The 19278-nt window shown below is 42.8% G+C and overlaps 1 protein-coding gene across 7 annotated transcripts in view; it reads right to left on the minus strand.

The window, feature by feature from the left end:
• The window catches only part of TRIO (trio Rho guanine nucleotide exchange factor), a 365052-nt gene that overhangs the window by 234331 nt on the left and 111443 nt on the right, over positions 1–19278 (minus strand). For 6 of the 7 annotated variants that reach the window (XR_006702484.1, XM_045441785.1, XM_045441792.1 and 3 more), the window contains exon 2: positions 8019–8094. Coding sequence is in view for 6 of the 7 variants with exons in the window: in XM_045441785.1 (XP_045297741.1) it covers positions 8019–8073 (55 nt within the window). In the remaining variant the exon portion in view is untranslated. Of the gene's footprint in view, positions 1–8018; positions 8095–14146; positions 14240–19278 lie in introns of those variants that run through there. The other variant, XM_045441803.1, reaches the window with a different exon arrangement.

Below are 19278 nucleotides of genomic sequence, written 5' to 3' on the forward strand. Positions count from 1 at the left end.
CTGCAGATCCACATACAGAAATTTGAGTTCTTAAAAATGTACTAGGATATTTGGCTGAAAACATTCACCCCACTTTCGGTAAAGAGAATAGCATCTAACATCTTCCTGGACCAACATTCTGAACTTTTTAAATGCAAAACAATATTTGATGCACAGAGAGACTAGATGACCGTGACCCATGATCAACTCCTCCCTCTGGGTCATCGTATCTCACAAAGCAAGCAAGGCCATACGCGCCACCATGGGCACCAAAAGTTGAACCCAAAACCGCCTATCAAAGACACTCATGTGGGAAAGTGCCATTCTGCTCACTGAGAAGTAAATGCCAAATGTGAGGAGTCCTGACCGCCTCTGTTCTGCTTCACCTGTCATCCAGATTCCCCCCAAGCTGGCAGCACTAAGGAAGAGTCCCCTGAGACTCGCCAGCAAGCTCATCCCCCAACTAGGCTCTCACTTGTGTCCTAAAAAAAAAAAACCTTATTTACACCCAAACTTGAACTTTAAGAGCAAAAAAAATACTCATTTTATCTTTTTCCTTTTCCCATAACAGAGCTTCAGAAAACTCACCGGGATAGTTTTAAAACTTCAACAAAAGTCACTTATGAAGTAAAAACTACATATTCTCTACTTAAGTAATAATTGTTTTCACCTGCTAACCTCCCTGCATCGGGGTGCATCTTCCAATCTGTGGTGTGTCAGCGACAGGCAGATGTCAATCACCCATCTGCTGACCACACCCCCTGCCAAGAAGTTAAAAAAAAAAAAATCTTAGAACCCATGAAACACAGTATCAAAGAAGCACCGTTGAGCCTCTAACGGGCTTAAAATCATTGCCACATACGCCTGTTTGGATTATACTCTCCAAGATTTAACCTGGTGCCAGTGTCACAAATGCAGAAGATACACCACAGGAACACTGTCTGGGTTATGAAGCAGAATTACAACTTTAAAGTTCTTGTTCCTGAACTAGTAACAAGAATGATGCTCTAACTCAGCAAAGCTTCACTTACCGGATGTACGAGTGTGTATCTGACGTCGACCTGCAGCCTCAGGGACAGGCAGGTGGGACACGTCAGTCCTAGTTTATAGACAGGAAACGCAGTGCCTTAGTTTCTACAGGGAAAAGCAAAGGGCAGGAAATCCATTTCCTGCACGATTTCCTGCACGTACCAATGTCCAGGGTGTCTAAGAATGAATGGGTCACAGTCCCTGGATTGCTACATGTCTATAATCAAAAACGAACAGCTTGTTAAGGATTGCCTATCCAAATGCTGTGTTAATTAAAAAAAAAAAAAAAAAAAAAAAAAACCAAAAACAAAAACAGAATAAGAAAGAAAAAGAAAGTATAGTTTTTGTTCCTAATGACACTGTTGTATGTTCAGTTCCTACAAAAACTGTCCTTCCTCTCCCCGTTCTCCATTTTATTTCTGTAAGGCACCTCTCACCTTGTGGTAAGCTATGGGGTTTACACAATCTTTTTGTTTGTCTGTGTCGCTGACTAAATGGAAGCTCTATGGAGGCAGGTGTTGTTTGTTCACTCACTGACATCAGTATATACTTTCAAGGCCGAGGAAGACACTGGAACAAAAAGTACACTCCATAAATCAGTATTTGCGGAATGAATGGATTCTACATGAAGTGAATTAAAAATACCTACTGTCGGATATCAGGAAGTTAAAAACAGATGTGCCTGATGAACATTCCTATAGAAACACAGATGCTAAGGTTCCTGTCCACATGGGAAAGAAGGCTGAGGAAGTCCGGCATTATAGCTTAAAGTGTCTGTGTGACACTTCCTGAAACCCAGAGACACTTATTTTCTTGTCTAAAAGGTGACACTCCAGGGGACATGGGCTCTGGAGCAGCGTGGCCCAGAATGACCACAAAAGCAGCTGGATTCAGAGTTGCCTCTTCTTCTTTACATCAATTAGGAACTCACCTTTCATCCAGTTAGAATAAACTTCTCTTGTAAGGAAGGCATACTTACTTTGAGGAATATCATGTAAATCTCAGTGAATCAACTATATTTCTCTCTGTATGGTCCTTATTTGAATTTCTGGATTACAGCCCCAGTGAAAAGGATTCTTTACACCCCCATCCCCCAAGGAGCAGGCTAACTCACAGCAGATCACGAAAAGCAGATTTTACAAAGGAAAGCTCGGAAAAGGCATGATTTGTGAGAAATTGTGGCTCCCCTGAATTAAGTCTGCCATCAACTAACCAAACTCTGTCACGAGGTGTCCACTGCCCCCCACCTCGCTCTAGGAGCAGCCAAGGCCCACACTGGCTCCACAGCCCCCTACGTTCACATGCTTGCCTCCTGCAGCCAAGTCCTGACAACTAGAAACCGGTTTACAGAGTATTTCAAAGGAAGACTCTACAGGGACTCTGGATGCAGCACTTGGAAAGCCTCTGGCAATACCCAGCCCTCTGGTCTGTCATTATGGCTTCGGACTGTGCCAGATGCCAACGGAATACCCAAGATGGACGGGAGGTACCCCCTTCCCTTTCCAGAAAATGTAGAACTCTGCAAAACTGAACCAAGAGGAACAGTGGTGAGTAGTCCAATAGGAACAGCAAACCTCTGGCCAATCAAATCCTACTCTCACTTGCAAAGATGAATGATGTTCACCTTGCCATCCCCAGAACAATTTCTTCCAAAAAAGCAACCCTAATGTCTATCAGCAGGCAACAGACTGAACCAAGTATGGTACAGACACACAACAACAGAGTTCGTACAACTGTAAAAGGGTGTGGCCCCTCTGTACTAAGTCTCTCTTCTCCAGACTACTGGTTCAGTGAAACAGCAAGCAGAAAAAATGGTGCATGGCTACATTACTACTTCCCTCCGGGAGGGGAGGGGAGAACAGATGGAGGGAAAGAAGTGCTCATATTTTACAAGGCTAAGGAAAAAAAACGAAAACAAAAACAAAAACTAAAGAAAACAAAAACAAAAACAGGTTTCCTCTGGTGGAGGAGGGAAGGTACAGTAGAAAAGGCAGGGAGAGAAACATTTCTCTGTACTTTAACTTTTTTTAGATTTTAAGCCTGGAATGATGTGCACATTGAAGCAAGATGGGGTGGTTGTTTTTTTAAGCTTTAAAAATGTAAAATGAAATGAAACAAATGATCTGGAGTTTCAAGTTGGCAGTAACTTGCCGCACAGAGACAATCCCATATTCTACGGGCTTTCATGACACAGCAGCAGGACTGTATGTTCCCAGGGGCATATACCCTTAGGACAATAAAACAAGAACAAAAGTATCAAATTACATTCAGGGTCTCATAGTGTAGCAGTAGCATCGGCATCACAATGTAAACACGCAATTATGTTGATGAGGGCAGGCACTAAGATTTTCACTATAAAGAAAAGGAGACACAAATGTAAAATCAAACAAACATATGATACCTATAATCCTAAATTTGGATTAGAAACTTTCGTATAAAGTCATGACATCTTTTCTTATTAAGGAAATATACATATACACACAATATATATACACATATTGCCTGGATGTGTCCACGGGGGGAGCAGAGATAGTAACCCACTCAACCCCAAGATTATGACCCACGCCAAAGTTGGACGTTCAACCAACAGAGCCACCTAGGTGCCCCAGAGAAGAGAAAAATTTAACTTCATAAGAGATGAAAAAAACTGTAATTGAAACACATCAAATATTAAAAATCACAGGTTTTTTTTTTATCAGTCTGAAATGACTAACGGTCATTTTACATTCGTCTGAAAACTGATAAGAATCAATCATTTTTCCTGCTTTTCTTGTATTAACTGTGTTCTCAGGGTAACCAAGAAACTGATGAAGGGACACTTCTCTTGTAGAATAAAAGAGAACCGATAAAGAACAAACCGATAAAGAACAAAGGATGTGGGGTGCCTGGGTGGCTCTGTCAGTTAAGCACCCAACTCACAATTTTGGCTCAGGTCACAATCTTGTGGTCATAAGATTGTGCCCTGAGTCGGGCTCCACACTGAGTGTAGAGCCTGCTTAGGATTCTCTCTCTTCCTCTCCCTCGGCCCCTCCCCTGCTTATAGGTGCACGAATGCTCTCTCCCTCTCCCTCTCTCAAAAAAAAAAAAAAAAAAAGGATGCAATTAGAATGTCCATTTTAGGGGCGCCTGGGTGGCGCAGTCGGTTAAGCGTCCGACTTCAGCCAGGTCACGATCTCGCGGTCCGTGAGTTCGAGCCCCGCGTCAGGCTCTGGGCTGATGGCTCAGAGCCTGGAGCCTGTTTCCGATTCTGTGTCTCCCTCTCTCTCTGCCCCTCCCCTGTTCATGCTCTGTCTCTCTCTGTCTCAAAAATAAATAAACGTTAAAAAAAAATTAAAAAAAAAAAATACTTTAAAAAAAAAAAAAAAAGAATGTCACCATTTTGCATTACATAATGAACTGTAATAAAATACCAGATTCTAAACCATGATCATCAATGAATGCTTAACATCAAAGAAAAAGAAACAGCCAACCCCCACCCCACCCTGCACCACACACAAATACAACTCCCAGTAGGACTACCCACCACCACCCAGTAAGGATTCTTGATTTTTGCCTTCTTCCTGCAACATCTAAGCTAGGTCTGATCAAGCCTCAAGACCCAGCTCCTAGTTTACAGGAAAGACAGGGGAAGGAGAGCATAGTAACTGACCACCGGCAGGTGCAACCAGCAAAAGCTACAATGTAGGGAACTCTACAGGAAAACACCATTTCCTCACCTGATAATTAACACAGGGGATAAGATAAATACAAGGATAAGGAATAAGAACCTATAGATTGAGAGAAACAGTCAGAAGAACCAATTGCAATGTATATCCTGTAAAACAAATTGTGAGACAAGCAAGGATATTTGAATATTGCCTGGCCTCTTTTTATATTAAAGAATTACTGCCCATTTTTTAAAGCCGTTAATCGTAATGAGGTTTTTTTAAAGGAATATAGATGAGTGACCCATGGATTCTTGGAAATTCATTATACTATTCTCTCTCCTTTTGGATGCTGAAATGTTTTATGATAAAAAGGGGGAAAAAGTGTTCTTAACTCTGGTGGTGGTCAGTGAACTGAGGTCCAAACCCCAATGGCATAGGAATCACATTAGTGGTTGAGTATACATATACATGGTATATATTATATATTAACATATACATTAAATAAAATGTTAAATATAAACTATAAAACACTTCTTTTATTGCCCCTACTTCTGACCTGAAGCATGAAATCAGGTTTGTCATCTAACCTCATTTAACACACCGTCTGCAGGAGCTGGTAAGTACTTTGCTGTCTTACGTATGTGCAGTGAGGGCTGCTTTCTACAGTAGCTGGCGAGGAGACTGAGGATCAGAAATATTCAAGTTCAAAGAATCCCTATTGGGTTTTTTGGTTTTTTTTTTTTTTAGAGATTTTGACCTAATAAGTAACTCACAGAATCACTGATCTTTTGGCCTGCTTTTTCAAAGCCCTGGTTATTCCATTTAGATTTAATTTACTAAAAACTACTCATATGGAGAGCTTTTACAAATGCACCACAATAAATATCCCCTAATACTTTTAAAAACAGGATCAGAGCAAGAAGTAGACTGGCAGTTGGGAGCCCAGCAGTAGAGGAAACGGGGACCGGGTAGGGGCTCTTTCGGAGGTAATCAAAGTGTTCCGGGATTAGACCATGGTGATGGTTTCACAACCTTGTGAATACCCTAAAATCCACCAAATCATATACATTTAAAGGACAGATTTTATGGTATGTGGATTATATCTCAATAAAACAGATTTTACTAAACAGGATTAGAGGTATAAATTTTTCAGAAGTTTACTCCTTCATTGTCAACCTTTCACATAAAAAAAATCACCGTGCAAAAGTAACAAATTTGTTTTTAAGTTAGTGCTTTTCTTCCATTTTTCCTTCCTAAGCAAAATAACAGCAAGCCTAAGAAAATCAGCAAATGATATCATGCTAACATAACTCGCCAATTCTGGTTATAAAGTAGGAAATACTCTACAATTGTGGTGGCACCCACCAATCATTTCCCTGACACAGCTGGTGACTACCGTCTCTAATATTTTTAAAGTTCTGTACTAGTTTGCTACAGTGAACTTCCCTCCCCACTAAAAAGACCCAATTTTAATTAACCCTGAAGAATTTAAGGTTTGAGTACTCAGGATAAACTCTGAAAGACAAATGACTTTATTCCTTCAATTAGTTTAAAGGAAAATAGTTTCAGCTTTGATAGTAACTTAGATAAAAACAACAACAACAACAACAACATCAAATGAGGGGTACCTAAGAGGCTTAGTCGGTTAAGCATCTAACTTTGATCTAGCTCAGGTCATGATCTCATCGTTTGTAGGATCGAGCCCCACAATGGGCTCTGCACTGATAGCGTGGAGCCTGTTTGGGATTCTCCTTCTCTCTCCCTCTCTCTCCACACCTGCCCCACCCCCTGCTTGTTCTCTATCTCTCAAAATAAATAAAGCCTTAAAAAAAGGAAACATCAAATGAGATATCCTGTATTAAGAGCCTAATAAGGAATGAGTATAAATAAAAATCAGCAACCCTAGCCTCCCGTTCTTTACGTGCCTGTCTCCAGGAGCTTAACCAAAGAATCAAGCTCTCTCACCTCAGATCAACTTTAAAAATAAAGAACTGAGGAACATGTGGAACTGGCTTTAAGCCTTCTTACTGATGCCTCTATTATTTATAAGCAGAGGCTTCTCATTATATTAACTTTAAAATCCATCTCTAAGCTACAAATCAGGAACTGACAAACTGCGGCATGGGTCCACATTATGCAGTTTGTCGGTAAATGATTAGGAAAGAGTAAAGGGTACTTCAAAAACTTGGTGTATTATAAGCAAGGAGAGGTTTCTTTACTTTTGTTTTGTTTTCTCTTGTAGCATATATTCTCAACTAGCTAAAGTGTCTTTCTTTTCACAAACTTCTATCAACCTCCCCAATGCATTCTGAATTAGATTCACTTCAGCCAAATCATCAAAGAGTGTTTACGAGGTGCCAGGAAACACCACTGGCCATAAAGGTGTGATTAGTAACAGCACCACAGGGAGCTGCACCCTAAATATAGATCAGTCCCACATGCCAAAAGGACACACCTAACACATAATAGCAGCTGGCAGCATTATACATTTAAAATAAAATGTGTTCAAAAGGAGACTCAGATCAGCGTATCATGCCTGTTTGAGAAAGATAAAAAATTATCAGGGGAAACACACATACAGGAAGACTGTCTAAAAGCACATGGCAATCCACACATTTACTTCCTGCTGTAACAGAGCAGAAAAATCTGAAAACCTTGGTTTTGCAACAAATGAACTTGTGCCAAAAAGGTCAAGTCCCCAATGGCTCCTCTGTTCGTGTAGGAGGGAGCCCCCAAAGAGACAGCCCAAAAAAGCCCTACAGCTGACTCCTATGTGTGGAGGAAGTCAGATGCTCCAAAGCCTGAGAGACAGATCCAGACTGTCACCACACTGCAGGGGGCCAGGTACCCCCAACCCCAGCACAAGTATTACAGGTAAGTGGAGGACCAGGTTGGTAGAGATCACTGGGGCTTTGATGATCCACAACATGGGCTCTAGGAACCCCAGGACTAGGGGACAAAAAAAAAAAAAAAAAAAAAAAAAAACAAGGTAAGAATTCAGGACACATCCACATAAGGTCATATTCCCATCACTTTCAGGGAGACGATGGACTTCTAAACAACGAGTTGTTTTACTTAACTGAATAAGTGAAAAACAACCAAATGTTTGCTGAATGAAAGACACAAACATATTTTAATCACCAATGCTATTTGACTTATAGCGTGTGCCTACAAGCTAGAAGAAAATGCTCTTGGCACTAACTTCTCAGGAAAATACTACAAGAACAAAGCAGTTAAAAATCCACTGGAACATCAGCACTTCCATGCATGTGGCAGGGGCGTTAGTTTAGGATTTCAGACTCTGAAACTGTATCAGAAGCAGTCAAAAGGAACAGTAACACAGATCAGAAAGTTCAACTTTACCTGAAAGGTATGCAACTTTTTCCTTTAAAATTGGCAAAACATCCATAGCTTTCATTTCATCGTTTTTTTCGAAACCCTGAAATACATAAGGAGAAAATCAAATTACTCGGTTGCTTGAGTGACATTTCATTTCTTACCCATTCTATCCTATCCCAATACAGCAGCTTTATTCACACGCATTAAATCAACTTTAGAAATATCATTTGAAAGGATCTGAATTCTATGAAGGAAAGACTCTGATCACAGAATTATCTTCTATTTTAATGGCAAATAATGATTTGCACACAGACCCAGAGGATCCCGTACCAATCAGGCTCCAGATCATTTGTAGCAATAAAGATCTGGTCCCAAAAAAACACAGGATATGGAACCAGTCCGGATGATTTCAAAAATCTTCACGTGAATCCTGTAGATTAATGTAAACATTGGCAAATAAAACAACAGTATCACGTTTTAAACACTGCAGCTGGTGCACACTAAAGCCCGTAGGGGGAGCTCAAAGTCTCCTATCAGAACCCACAGTGGTTAAAAATAAACAGTGGCAAGGAGAAGAGCAGGAATTATAAATAGCTGGGGACTGGCCACAGCTCCCTCTAGGCTCTATCCTTCCAGGCTTTCTGGGTCATGCCCCCCCTGGAGGAATGTCACTGGCTACTGGGGTAAAATGGCCCAATGCCACCTGTCAAGGCCCTCTTCTCTGTGTGAACCAACTCTCCCCATGCCCAATATTGCAGAAGGCAAGTGGAGGTATCATGGAAAAGAAGCACACAGCAAGCAATTTAGGCCAAGCCAACATCCATCTGAGCAAAAGGAATTCATGCAGCCCAATGTGTCTGGCCCAGCTCACTAGGGCAAATGCCCAAATGGGAGTCTGGGGCAAAAATGTTCATTCCCATAATAACGCCTCAGGATAGTTCCCCTGGAGGTCTCTAACAGAGGAAATCTAGGTTCAGGATGCTGGCCATCCTCATCAAAACCAGTAACTATCATTTCTGGCTGAGCAGTCTCTAGGAAAAATAAAAGACCACTGGCCCATCGCTATTTTCCTGCTTGTTTTTGCCACAATAGTACAAGGAACGCTCCAGAACGGCAGCTTGGTAACACAACACAAGATGCAGACCTGGGATGAGAGCAAGGGAAGCACTCGCTGAACGAACAGGGCCTCCACCGTGGCAGGTCTGAGCAGCCCCTACGGGACCAGCCCTGCCACAGAGGAAAGCTGTACAACTCAAGCGTCTCAAGGCCCTGCAGGGTGCCCAAGAGCAGGAGACCCACCCGGAAAGGAAGGAATGGCACGGGGAGCATCTGACCGGGGCTTTTAGCCTGAGGACAGGGCCCAGGCTAAGCCACGTGGAGCTGCTAACACCAGAACCAGAACACAGGTCAGGGCAACCCCAGTAGCTGGGGAGAAGCTGCGGAAAGGAGCAGGGGAGCCCCAAGTTCTGGGTATCATTTTGGCCCAAATTTCTGGCTCTCCCCTGAGCCTCGCTTGTCCAGGGAAAGCTCTCGGCTGAAGATAAAGTATGTGACTGAGACTCAGGTCGCAGACCGCTGCAGAGGAGGCGGATTGGAAGCTTGAGTCCAGCCAAATTTGCAGCCTGACAACCCAAGCAAACAGCATCAAAGTCAGCACTTTGGGGAAGAATATAACAGAATCCAGCAGCTGCGATACATCATTCACAGAAGCAACAAATGGCTAAATTAATGGTGTAATTTGATTAAGTAAATCTCTCCTGCCCGTGGAATACTTGTATACTAAGAACCCAATTTAACAGGATTAAGCATGATACTGACAATCACCAGAGACTCTGCACAAAGACAGCAACAAACACATCTCGATGAGGACCCCAAGGTCCAGGAGACACAGCGGCGTTTCCGCTCTGGTCATGAAAAGGCTCAACACAGAACCTATGCCCCCACGTCATCAGGCCACTTCGCTTTCCAATATACCAGGCTCCGTGCTGGCAAACCACCAAGATTTTTTTAAAACAGTGGCTATTTATAAACGGCAAAATAAGAGCCAAGAGTTCTGCAATTTCATCCTTAAGGTCCCTTCAAAGCTCTTGAATGGAGGCAATCTAGTCTCAGCAACTCACTGCTGTCACTGGGTAATTCACAGGACCCATCGACAAAGACAGATTACATCTCAAGTCCATCTGGCGTGGACGGAGACGTCAGTCGGGCAAACACAAAGAGCAATTAGGTGCCACAGTGGCTCTCAAGAAGACAAGTTTATAAATACCTATAGCAAGGCATAGTATGCAAAGTCCCGTTAGCAGCACAAAGTGCTATAGGCCCCGGACAAATGAGGAGGCAGCACATCCAAGGGCAGAAACAGGAAGCAGCAGTAAGCCCCAGCTGTAGATCCCAATCTACAAGGATCTGAAAAGAAGATCCCCCTTCTATCGCTACCAGATAAGAAAACACGTGCTTTCCACCATTCCACTGCCTCTCCCCCCGACCCTACCCCCCGAAGCCCTGGCAGCAGAGCCCTCGGAGAGGGACCACGGCAACTGCAGTCCTGGATCCCCATGCTATGGGAACAGGAGCCCCACTTGAGGGTCCAGCCCCTCTCACACAACCCTCACCAAGCATCCTAACCCCAGTGCCGCACCTCACAGGAGAGCCGAGTAACTCACATAATTCCAAGGCGTTCTTAACAATTCCTGCCGACCCTGAAACAAGCTGTTTATTACTACCCTTTATGGAGTGAATGATGGAAGTCAGAGCTGCTGCGTTCCAGGCCACCCCACAGAAGGACAGCATACTGACATGAAAACAAGGTGAACTGAACAAAACTTCACGATGCAGATCTCGATTTCCTATGACCCAATGGAAACCACAGACTCACTCCCGTGTTTTAGTTTCTAAAAACCAGTCTTATGCCTCTCAGTTTCTGAATCTCTGTCCTAAGTTAAGATTCAGTCTTCAGTGGAAGAGGAAAGGCACTAGGAGCTAACCCGGTGCTGAAGTCTGTTTACTACCATGGTGACAGACATGCACGTCCAAACATTCAGTACAACAGAAATTCTTCATGGTTTTACCACAATATTTTTGTTGAAGAGGTCACAGAAAAAGAGATGTTATCTCAAAGTCAAATTAGAAGCCAAATTAAAACTTCTAAAATAGAAAATTTTTTAAAAACAAATATAAAACTAACAACACAAAGAAATGGAGTTTGTAACTAGTATGGCATTCACCTAAGTATGTATCATCGTTAATCTTGTTTCCATTGTTTTTGTAATCTTTATTTATTTTTGAGAGAGAGAGAGAGAGAGAGAGAGAGAGAGAGTGTTAGTTGGGGGAGGGGCAGAGAGAGAGGGAGACACAGAATCCGAAATAGGCTCCGGGCTCTGAGCTGTCAGCACAAAGCCCGACAGGGGGCTCGAACTCACGAATGGTGAAATCATGACCTGAGCGGAAGTCGGACGCTTAACCGACTGAGCCACCCACGCGACCCATTTTTAAAAACACACCCAATAGGCAAAAGGCTGAGGAAGCATGTACGCATACCATAAAGCCAGATTAAATATATCATGTAACTTTTCGTAAGAAAGGAAGAACTCAGCCATGAAATATCCCTTAGATCAAAAAGGCAGATTCTGTTCCATGCCCCGAAGAGCTATTTATGAAAACAGAGTATGCAACTATTAAAAAACAAAATTTCCAAATACATGGCTTCTGTGCTACTCCAGTGACTCTAGATTACGCTGCAGATACGACAACTCCTACTGTGTTCCTTCTTTGTACAGTAAAGGATCTAGCTGTGGCTTCTAAACTTTTGAATCAAGAGGATATGCTCCCTGACTCTCCCTATAAGCACATACCTCTCCCTCCCGTGCTCATGGATAGGGAAAACAATGACAAATGCCATCTTGGAGGGATGCTTCTGAGGTCTCAGACCATATCTGTGTGTCACAGACCACAAGTCAGCAGCAGTTTTACTTCTAAGCGCCACCAAGGGAGTTTGAAAATGCCACGAACAGGTGAAAGGGGGTGCCACAGAGAGACTTTTGGTAAAATTTAGAAGAAAACTAGAGCAGTTTGACTGAATACCTCATGACATTAAAAAAAAAAAAAAAAAAAAAAAGAGCAGCTTGAAAAGTGATAAAGAGGTAAATAAGTGGCCAAAGTCAGGGGACATTTAGTTCTATCCATCTCTTAAAATTACATACTTTTAAATTACACACAGTCTATTTTAAAGAGTGCAGAAAGGGGTGCCTGGGTGGCTCAGTCGGTTGGGCGTCCGACTTCGGCTCGGGTCACGATCTCACAGTTCGTGGGTTTGGGCCCTGCATTGGGCTCTGTGCTGACAGCTCGGAGCCTGGAGCCTGCTTCAGATTCTGTGTCTCCCCCTCCCTCTGCCCCTCTGACCAATACTCTGTCTCAAAAAATAAATAAACATTATAAAAGGAGGGAAGGGACGGAGGGAGGGCAGAAAGACAGACTAGATTCTTGTTCCAAATGAGTTTCCCTATCTGAGACAAAGAAGCGAATGTGGATTTTAATCAACCGCTAGCCTCAGGAGACAGTGACCACAGCATAAGGATACTGTCAGTCAAGGCTCGTTTGTAGGTGCAGAGGAGGCTTCCCAGGGAGCCCTACAAGGCATGCAACCACCACTCTGCCGAACCAGGTCTATCGGAATGTTCACATGATAACATCTGCCATTGCTCTAAGATCTTGATATTAATATTTGCTGAATGATACGGAGGAGAAAGGAGTGTGGGTTAAGAATCAGATGTTACTGTGTGTTCACATAAACATGCAGTTGGTGCTTGATAATTTTCTTTGCTCTTCCCCGGTTCAACACAAACAATGCCTTTTCCTAAAACAACTAAATTTGAATATTTGGAGGGTCTAATACATTCATTTAAAAACATCTCAGGGCACCTGGCTGGCTCAGTTGGAAGAGCACGCAACTCTTGATCTTGGAGTTGTAGGTCTGAGCCCCTCACTGGGTGTACACTTAACTTAAATATTTTTTTGAAAGCAAAAAAGAATCTATCTCAACCCCAAGGTTCACATGTCACTTGCCAAAATTGCTTCTGTCGTCACCTTTTAAATTGCTATTTGGTTCAGAGCATGTCAATCTGGGATACATTTTAAACCCCTGTCCCACAACAATCATATTGCTGAAAATGAGAACCATTATGTTTCCCAGAGAGAGGACAGTTTTTCTCACTCTTCCTCTAAATCGGCCTGCTAGCTAGAGAACGGTTTTGTTTTGCTCCCTACTGTATACCAGATGCCCAAGACAGGACCTCGCATAGGGTAGGGTGGTCAACAGACGCCAGCTTGCCCGCTGGCTGAACGGATGAAGGAAGGAACGAATTCTTCAGCTTCTTGCCCTTGAGCCCCTCCTCAAGCACCCCAATGTGCCTCAGCACCTTCTATTTTCGGTTTATGAAACAGAAGCTCAGTGTTTGCAAATAGCCACTCCTATAATGTGTGTTATACTTACAACAAGGAAAATTAACCTCTCTGTCCTGAGAGGAAATATTGTGCAAGTTAGCATTCGACGATGCAAAACCTTTTCGTTGAATCGATGGTCTGAAACGTCAACTATCTACACCCCACTGGCCAAACCAATTTCTCATTTTTCACCCCGAGCAGGTGCTGTGCTGGTATTGTTGACAAATGCCTTTTGGAGTGAATCACTGCCGACCACACACTCATGTGGTCTCTTCTCGATGTCAGGTTTAAAAACAACCACCACCACCGCCACCAAATAGAAAAGGAACCACCACCACCCCGAGTTCTCTTACTTAAAAAGATTAAAAAACAAAAAAAAAAACCCAACATCATGAAAATGTTTTCACAAGGGGCAAAAAGATTTTATACAGCACATTATCCCAACAGTACTTTTTATAGAAGAGTCAAAAAATTAAGACGAAAGAAATCAAATGAGGTCAAAAACCAACACTAAACTTTTTAAACTAAGGCACAGAGTGAATTTTTAAAAATCCCCTTTTTCTCCCAGGACTACTGGCAGATACTAGTCATTTGAAATTTTATGTAATCTTCAAATTAAACCAGTCAGAAAATTTTTTGAGGTAAAGACAGGGTTAGAAGAAACCATGGTTATCTCTTGATCATTTGGGCTTGTTCTGAACGATTTGCCTCACCTCCTGCGCTGGGATTTGTCTCCAAAAGACAATCCACCAGACAAACTGTGCTCTTCGTCCATTTTCAAAGGTCTCATTTGCCCGTCGGCTATACTAATCTAGTATTTGATGGGGACATCGAAAGTGGAAGCAACTAAAAAATAAAATCCTACACCTTCGGCAACACAGGTTGGAGCAGTAATAAAAAGCTGTCAATAAGGAAAGCAGCATTTGCAAACAACAACAAAAAGGAACACTGAAGAGTAAGCTGGAGGGCTACTACTAGTACCGAGTCTTGGTGGTAATTACCTCATTTTACTCAGGAGTTTAGTTAGGGGAAACGCGCGCGCGCACGCGCCCCTGAACACAAAGAGCAGGATGAGCCGCCGCTGCGCCAACGGCGCCGCGCAGGCGCAGAGGGAGGTGACGTCACCCTTTCCAGGCCGGCCGCAGTTCCGACTCCCTCACCTTTCTCTGCAGTGCCTGCAGGTTTAGTCACAGATCACAGGGAGCGGCGGTGCGCGGCGCACAGTGTTTGCGCTATCAAGGGTTTTAGTTAGGCAAGCAATTACACGACTGTTGTGTAGGAAGGCAGCATTTTTAATTAGCCTAGATCCTCTGAAAATACTGACGGGGAAAGATAGCAAGATTAGAAATCAAATGATACAAATGTCACTTTTACTAAAATATAAAAACATCAAGATATAACGTAAGGCTTATATTTTTATGTAAACGTATATAATCCACAGATATAAAATGTTTATAAAACCCATGTAAAATGAATTAAGTACTTACATCAAGAATACGGGCATGTTCACAGACCCCCCCCCCCACAGGAATGCAGATGGGGTTTCATAGCGCAGTATTATAATTTTTACTTATAACCTTTATGGTTATAATAACTGTCAGATTGGCTAATTTATTCCTTCACATAATTTTAGAAGCAATAGCCTGTAACATCATACCTTTAAGGAAGAAAAAGCAGTATAAGTTTGATTGATTCAAGGAAGTTAAGGGCGTTTCAACTGAAAATAGCTCTGGCTTTTTAATGTCTTGAGCACAAAACACAGAGGTCAAACCAAAATCACCAAACGCCATAACAAAAAATATTTTTTAAACTATTACATATATTTTAATGTAAATGAAATAATGAATTTTTAATATTTGATTATTTAATTATGCATTAGCTATGCATTAGAAATTTATTTATTTGTTTATTTATTTAATAGAACATACTTTATTCATAAATAAGTTTCCATGAAATCAAAAGCAGGGGCAACTTCTTTTTGGAAAAGGGAATATAAGAAGGCAACATGTCATTGATTTTATATATATATTCTGTCTCAGTCTGTGGGTTGCTTTCATCTTTTCAGTCTCCTAATGGAGTCTCTTGATAAAGACGAGCTCTAAAAAAAGAATTTCCAAGTTATTATTCTGTATGTTCAGTGCTTTTGTGTTCTGTTAAGAAACAGTTGCCTACTACAAGTTCATGTAGATATTTCCCTGTTTTCTTCTAAAGATTTTCTTTTTTTTCTCAATTTCATTTTTTATTTTTTAAAATTTACATCCAAATTAGTTAGCATGTAGTGAAACAATGATTTCAGGAGTAGATTCCTTAATGCCCCTTACCCATTTAGCCCATCCCCCCTCCCACAACCCCACATTAGAAATTAATTTAAAAACAGAACAGACCCCAGGGGTGCCTGGGTGGTTCGTTCATTGGTTCAGCGTCCAATTCTTGATCTCAGTTCAAGTCACAATCTCTCGGTTCATGGGGTTGAGCCCCACATCGGGCTCTGTGCTGATAGCACAGAACCTGCTTGGGATTCTCTCTCTCCCTCTCTTTCTGCCCCCCCCCCCCCCCCCGGCTCGCTCACTCTCGCTCTCTCTCAAAAATAAATAAAAAACAATAAAAACAGAACAGACTATGAAAGGGAATATTTCATAGTGAAATAGTAGTGTTATAAAAGGGGATTCTATGTTCTTACAATCTCATAAACCAAAAAAGAACCAAGTGCCCAGATGTGCTGTTCATCTTTATCTCCCCAAGGACCAGCCAGGGCTAAACACAGGGAAACCTTATGCCTCATGTTTGCCTAATGCCAAAGCAAAGAACACATGCATCTGTCTGTGCCTGTGCAGTAGACACCTCTGGGGAAAGCTCCCACCCTGCACTCTGGGACTCCAGTCACCCATCCTAAGCCACGTGCATACATACACACATATATACTTATGTGCCTACTTGCGGTTCTGTGATGCTGACCTACCCCAAAGAAGATTTGCTTTACATAAAGCAGCAGCCTCTCAGGAAAGCTATTTAGAAACTTCGTTTATATCATACAAACCACAGAGACACAACTGATAAAATTTGATCACTGTTATCAAATGATTTGATTTCTATCAAATCATCCAAGATTGACTGCGACGAGAAACTACTGTTTAATCATTACAGCAAACATTTCTTACATGTTAGCACCTTTGCCCTCTACCAGAAGAAAAAAGAAAAACACCCTTAATGCCTTCACATTTTTTTTATGCAGATCAAAATCATTCTTGTAAAAAAAGGCTTTGCAAAAATAAAGCTATGATGTAATTCTACTTCTTTTCCTTTATGGACATATCTTTTTATTATTATAAGGAATAAAGGTGCAATTACAGAGACGTAATATAAATTAGCGATATTAAAACTTTGTTCAGTATCCACTGATTTGCCCTGTTTGGGGAGGAGCATGGGGGGACTTACACATAAGCTGCAATCCATCATCCCTTGTTGCACTCACTCAGTCTGATTGGGAAGCAAGACGTGGGTGTTTGGTTCTGGGTGCAGACACTTGTTACGGAAAACCCAGGGCCAGAGGGGTCAGAACAGGAGATGCAGGATGTGTGGGGTGGAGATGGTTATGGTGGGTCTTGAGGCCATGCAAGAGACTCCCATCATTGGCACAAAAAGGTGTGAAGACAAAGGGGGCACCTGCCTGCCTACGGTACAGCCATCTCCACCTGTGCTCACCATGGTCTCCGCAAATCTGCTCTCCACTGTGTAGGTCCCAGCGTGATACCTGGCCCCACAAACCACCTCTCCAACAGCCAAACCCGGAACCCGGGCTTCCCCCTGCACTCTTGTAGGCTCCATGCTAGAGGACCCTGTCTCCCTGCCCCACTGGCCGGCATCTCCCTCATGCAGACTACTCCCTTTGATCCATTCTGCTACTCTTCCCTAACGCACACCTCATCATTCTACTTCCGTAAAATTCATCAATGGCTCCTCAGAGCCCTCAAATAAAACCCAAGCTCCCTGACACAAAGTTCATGACCTGAGCCTGCTGACCTCTGCAGCCTCACTGCCTCCCCACCCGTGACCCTCTCCCTCGTCTACTCCAAGAGTTCTAACCACCTGCAGGTGACACACACCCCTGCTCACCACTGAGCTCCCACAAGGCCTCAAGCATCACCTCCCTCCTCACATGCAAGCCCACACATTCTTCACCCTCCTGACGCCCCCTTGAAGGCTCAGACCTGACCCACCCCTTCTGTGAAGTTTCGCTGTGTCCCCATTGCTGCATCAGATCCCCACCCCCACCCCCATCCTGCATTCCCACTGCACTCCAACCCGTCACCACAGTGCTTAGTAACTATCTAAGAAATGCCTGCCCGAGCCCTGCCCCCACCCCCATCAGAAGGCAAGCTCCTGAAGGGCAAGGAAAGGACTGCCTCTCACCTTCCAGCTGGGTTGTGGCTGCAGCAGTACCCCAGCAACTGGAAGAGCCTCACGCCTAGTTAGCTCAACCCTGAGGTTCGAGATGCTTCACACCGTTGGCAATTTTCAGCGGCAGTATACAATTCGGAGTTCTGAGCAAAGTGGCCATCTCATCACACACAGCAACGGGTCTAAAGCAGTCAGCGTGCCGCCCACGCTCACACCGAGGAAGCCAAGGTGACTGCACTTGCTTGTCTAATATATTCAGTGACTAGTACATAAAATTACATTTATATATTCTTGGTGTATATTTTAAAGTAGGGAAAGTTTTACTACGGGATATTTAGTGTAATTAAAACGGTATTTTCTACCCTGGCCGTCAAAAATGTCACTAATTATAAAAAGCTTCTCTGGTGATTTGGGAAAAGGGCATTCAGTGGCTTTCGGTTCTACCTCCTCAACAACCAAAAGAATGCAGGCCTTCAGGGAAGCACAGGCCTCGGAGCCCTGCCTCTTTGGAGGGGTCCTGTCTTCACCCAAGAAAGTCCAAGTCACGCCAAATTACTTTCCTCATGAGATTTTATTAACAGAGTAGGCAGGAGGGAACCAGGAAACCAAATAACTGCCATACAACTCAAAATTAAACACCTTTCTTTCTGTATTGTTGTCTTAAGGCCCTCAGTACCAGAAGGCCAAGCAAGTTCAGCCTGAGGCAGCTTAACTGAATACTCACATGGCAATGTCTTTTGCCACATTAATTACACACAAGTTAAGCCTCTGAAGTGTCCTGTATCACAAATAGTAACATCCCAGAACACCTGCATTATGTCACTGACATCTTTCCTTGTTACTGACCATGAGCATGAAGGAAACAGAAAACACAGCAAGCGGATACGCACAGGCAAACCTTTCTAGCTGGTCTATAAATTTAAGAAAAAGGGACAGAATCCCTATCAATGAATCAAGATTTGGGTTTCAAATCTGGTTTGTTTCAGCTTCTCTCCATATCAATATCCCCCAACCCAGCCTTCCTTCTGTCCGCCCTGTGATGATAAGGCTCTGCCTGGGAATATTTCCTCCTGCCCAGATAGATAAGAAAGGATGGAACCACAGGGTAGGCACTGAAACCACAATCCTCACCCAGGGCTCTTACTCCAGGCTCACCAGCAAATGTTTACCAATCCCTTCTCCCTTCAAGACACCGGTTGATTAGTTTTCCAACCATGGAGAAAAAGTAAACCACAGTTGAGTGTCTTAATAAGCTATCAGTTAACTTGACTGAGCATGGATTATATTCAAATAGAAATACTGTATTTAGGGACATTAAAGTCCACACACACATACACAAAATATCAAAGCATATTCGGCAAAGACATTGTATGTCCATTTCTCTTCAGTTAACTCACTTACCCTTATGTTAATGTATTACCCAAGGCAAATGCCACAAAGAAACAAT

This window comes from Leopardus geoffroyi, chromosome A1, assembly GCF_018350155.1.
Source record: "Leopardus geoffroyi isolate Oge1 chromosome A1, O.geoffroyi_Oge1_pat1.0, whole genome shotgun sequence".
NCBI lineage: Eukaryota > Metazoa > Chordata > Mammalia > Carnivora > Felidae > Leopardus > Leopardus geoffroyi.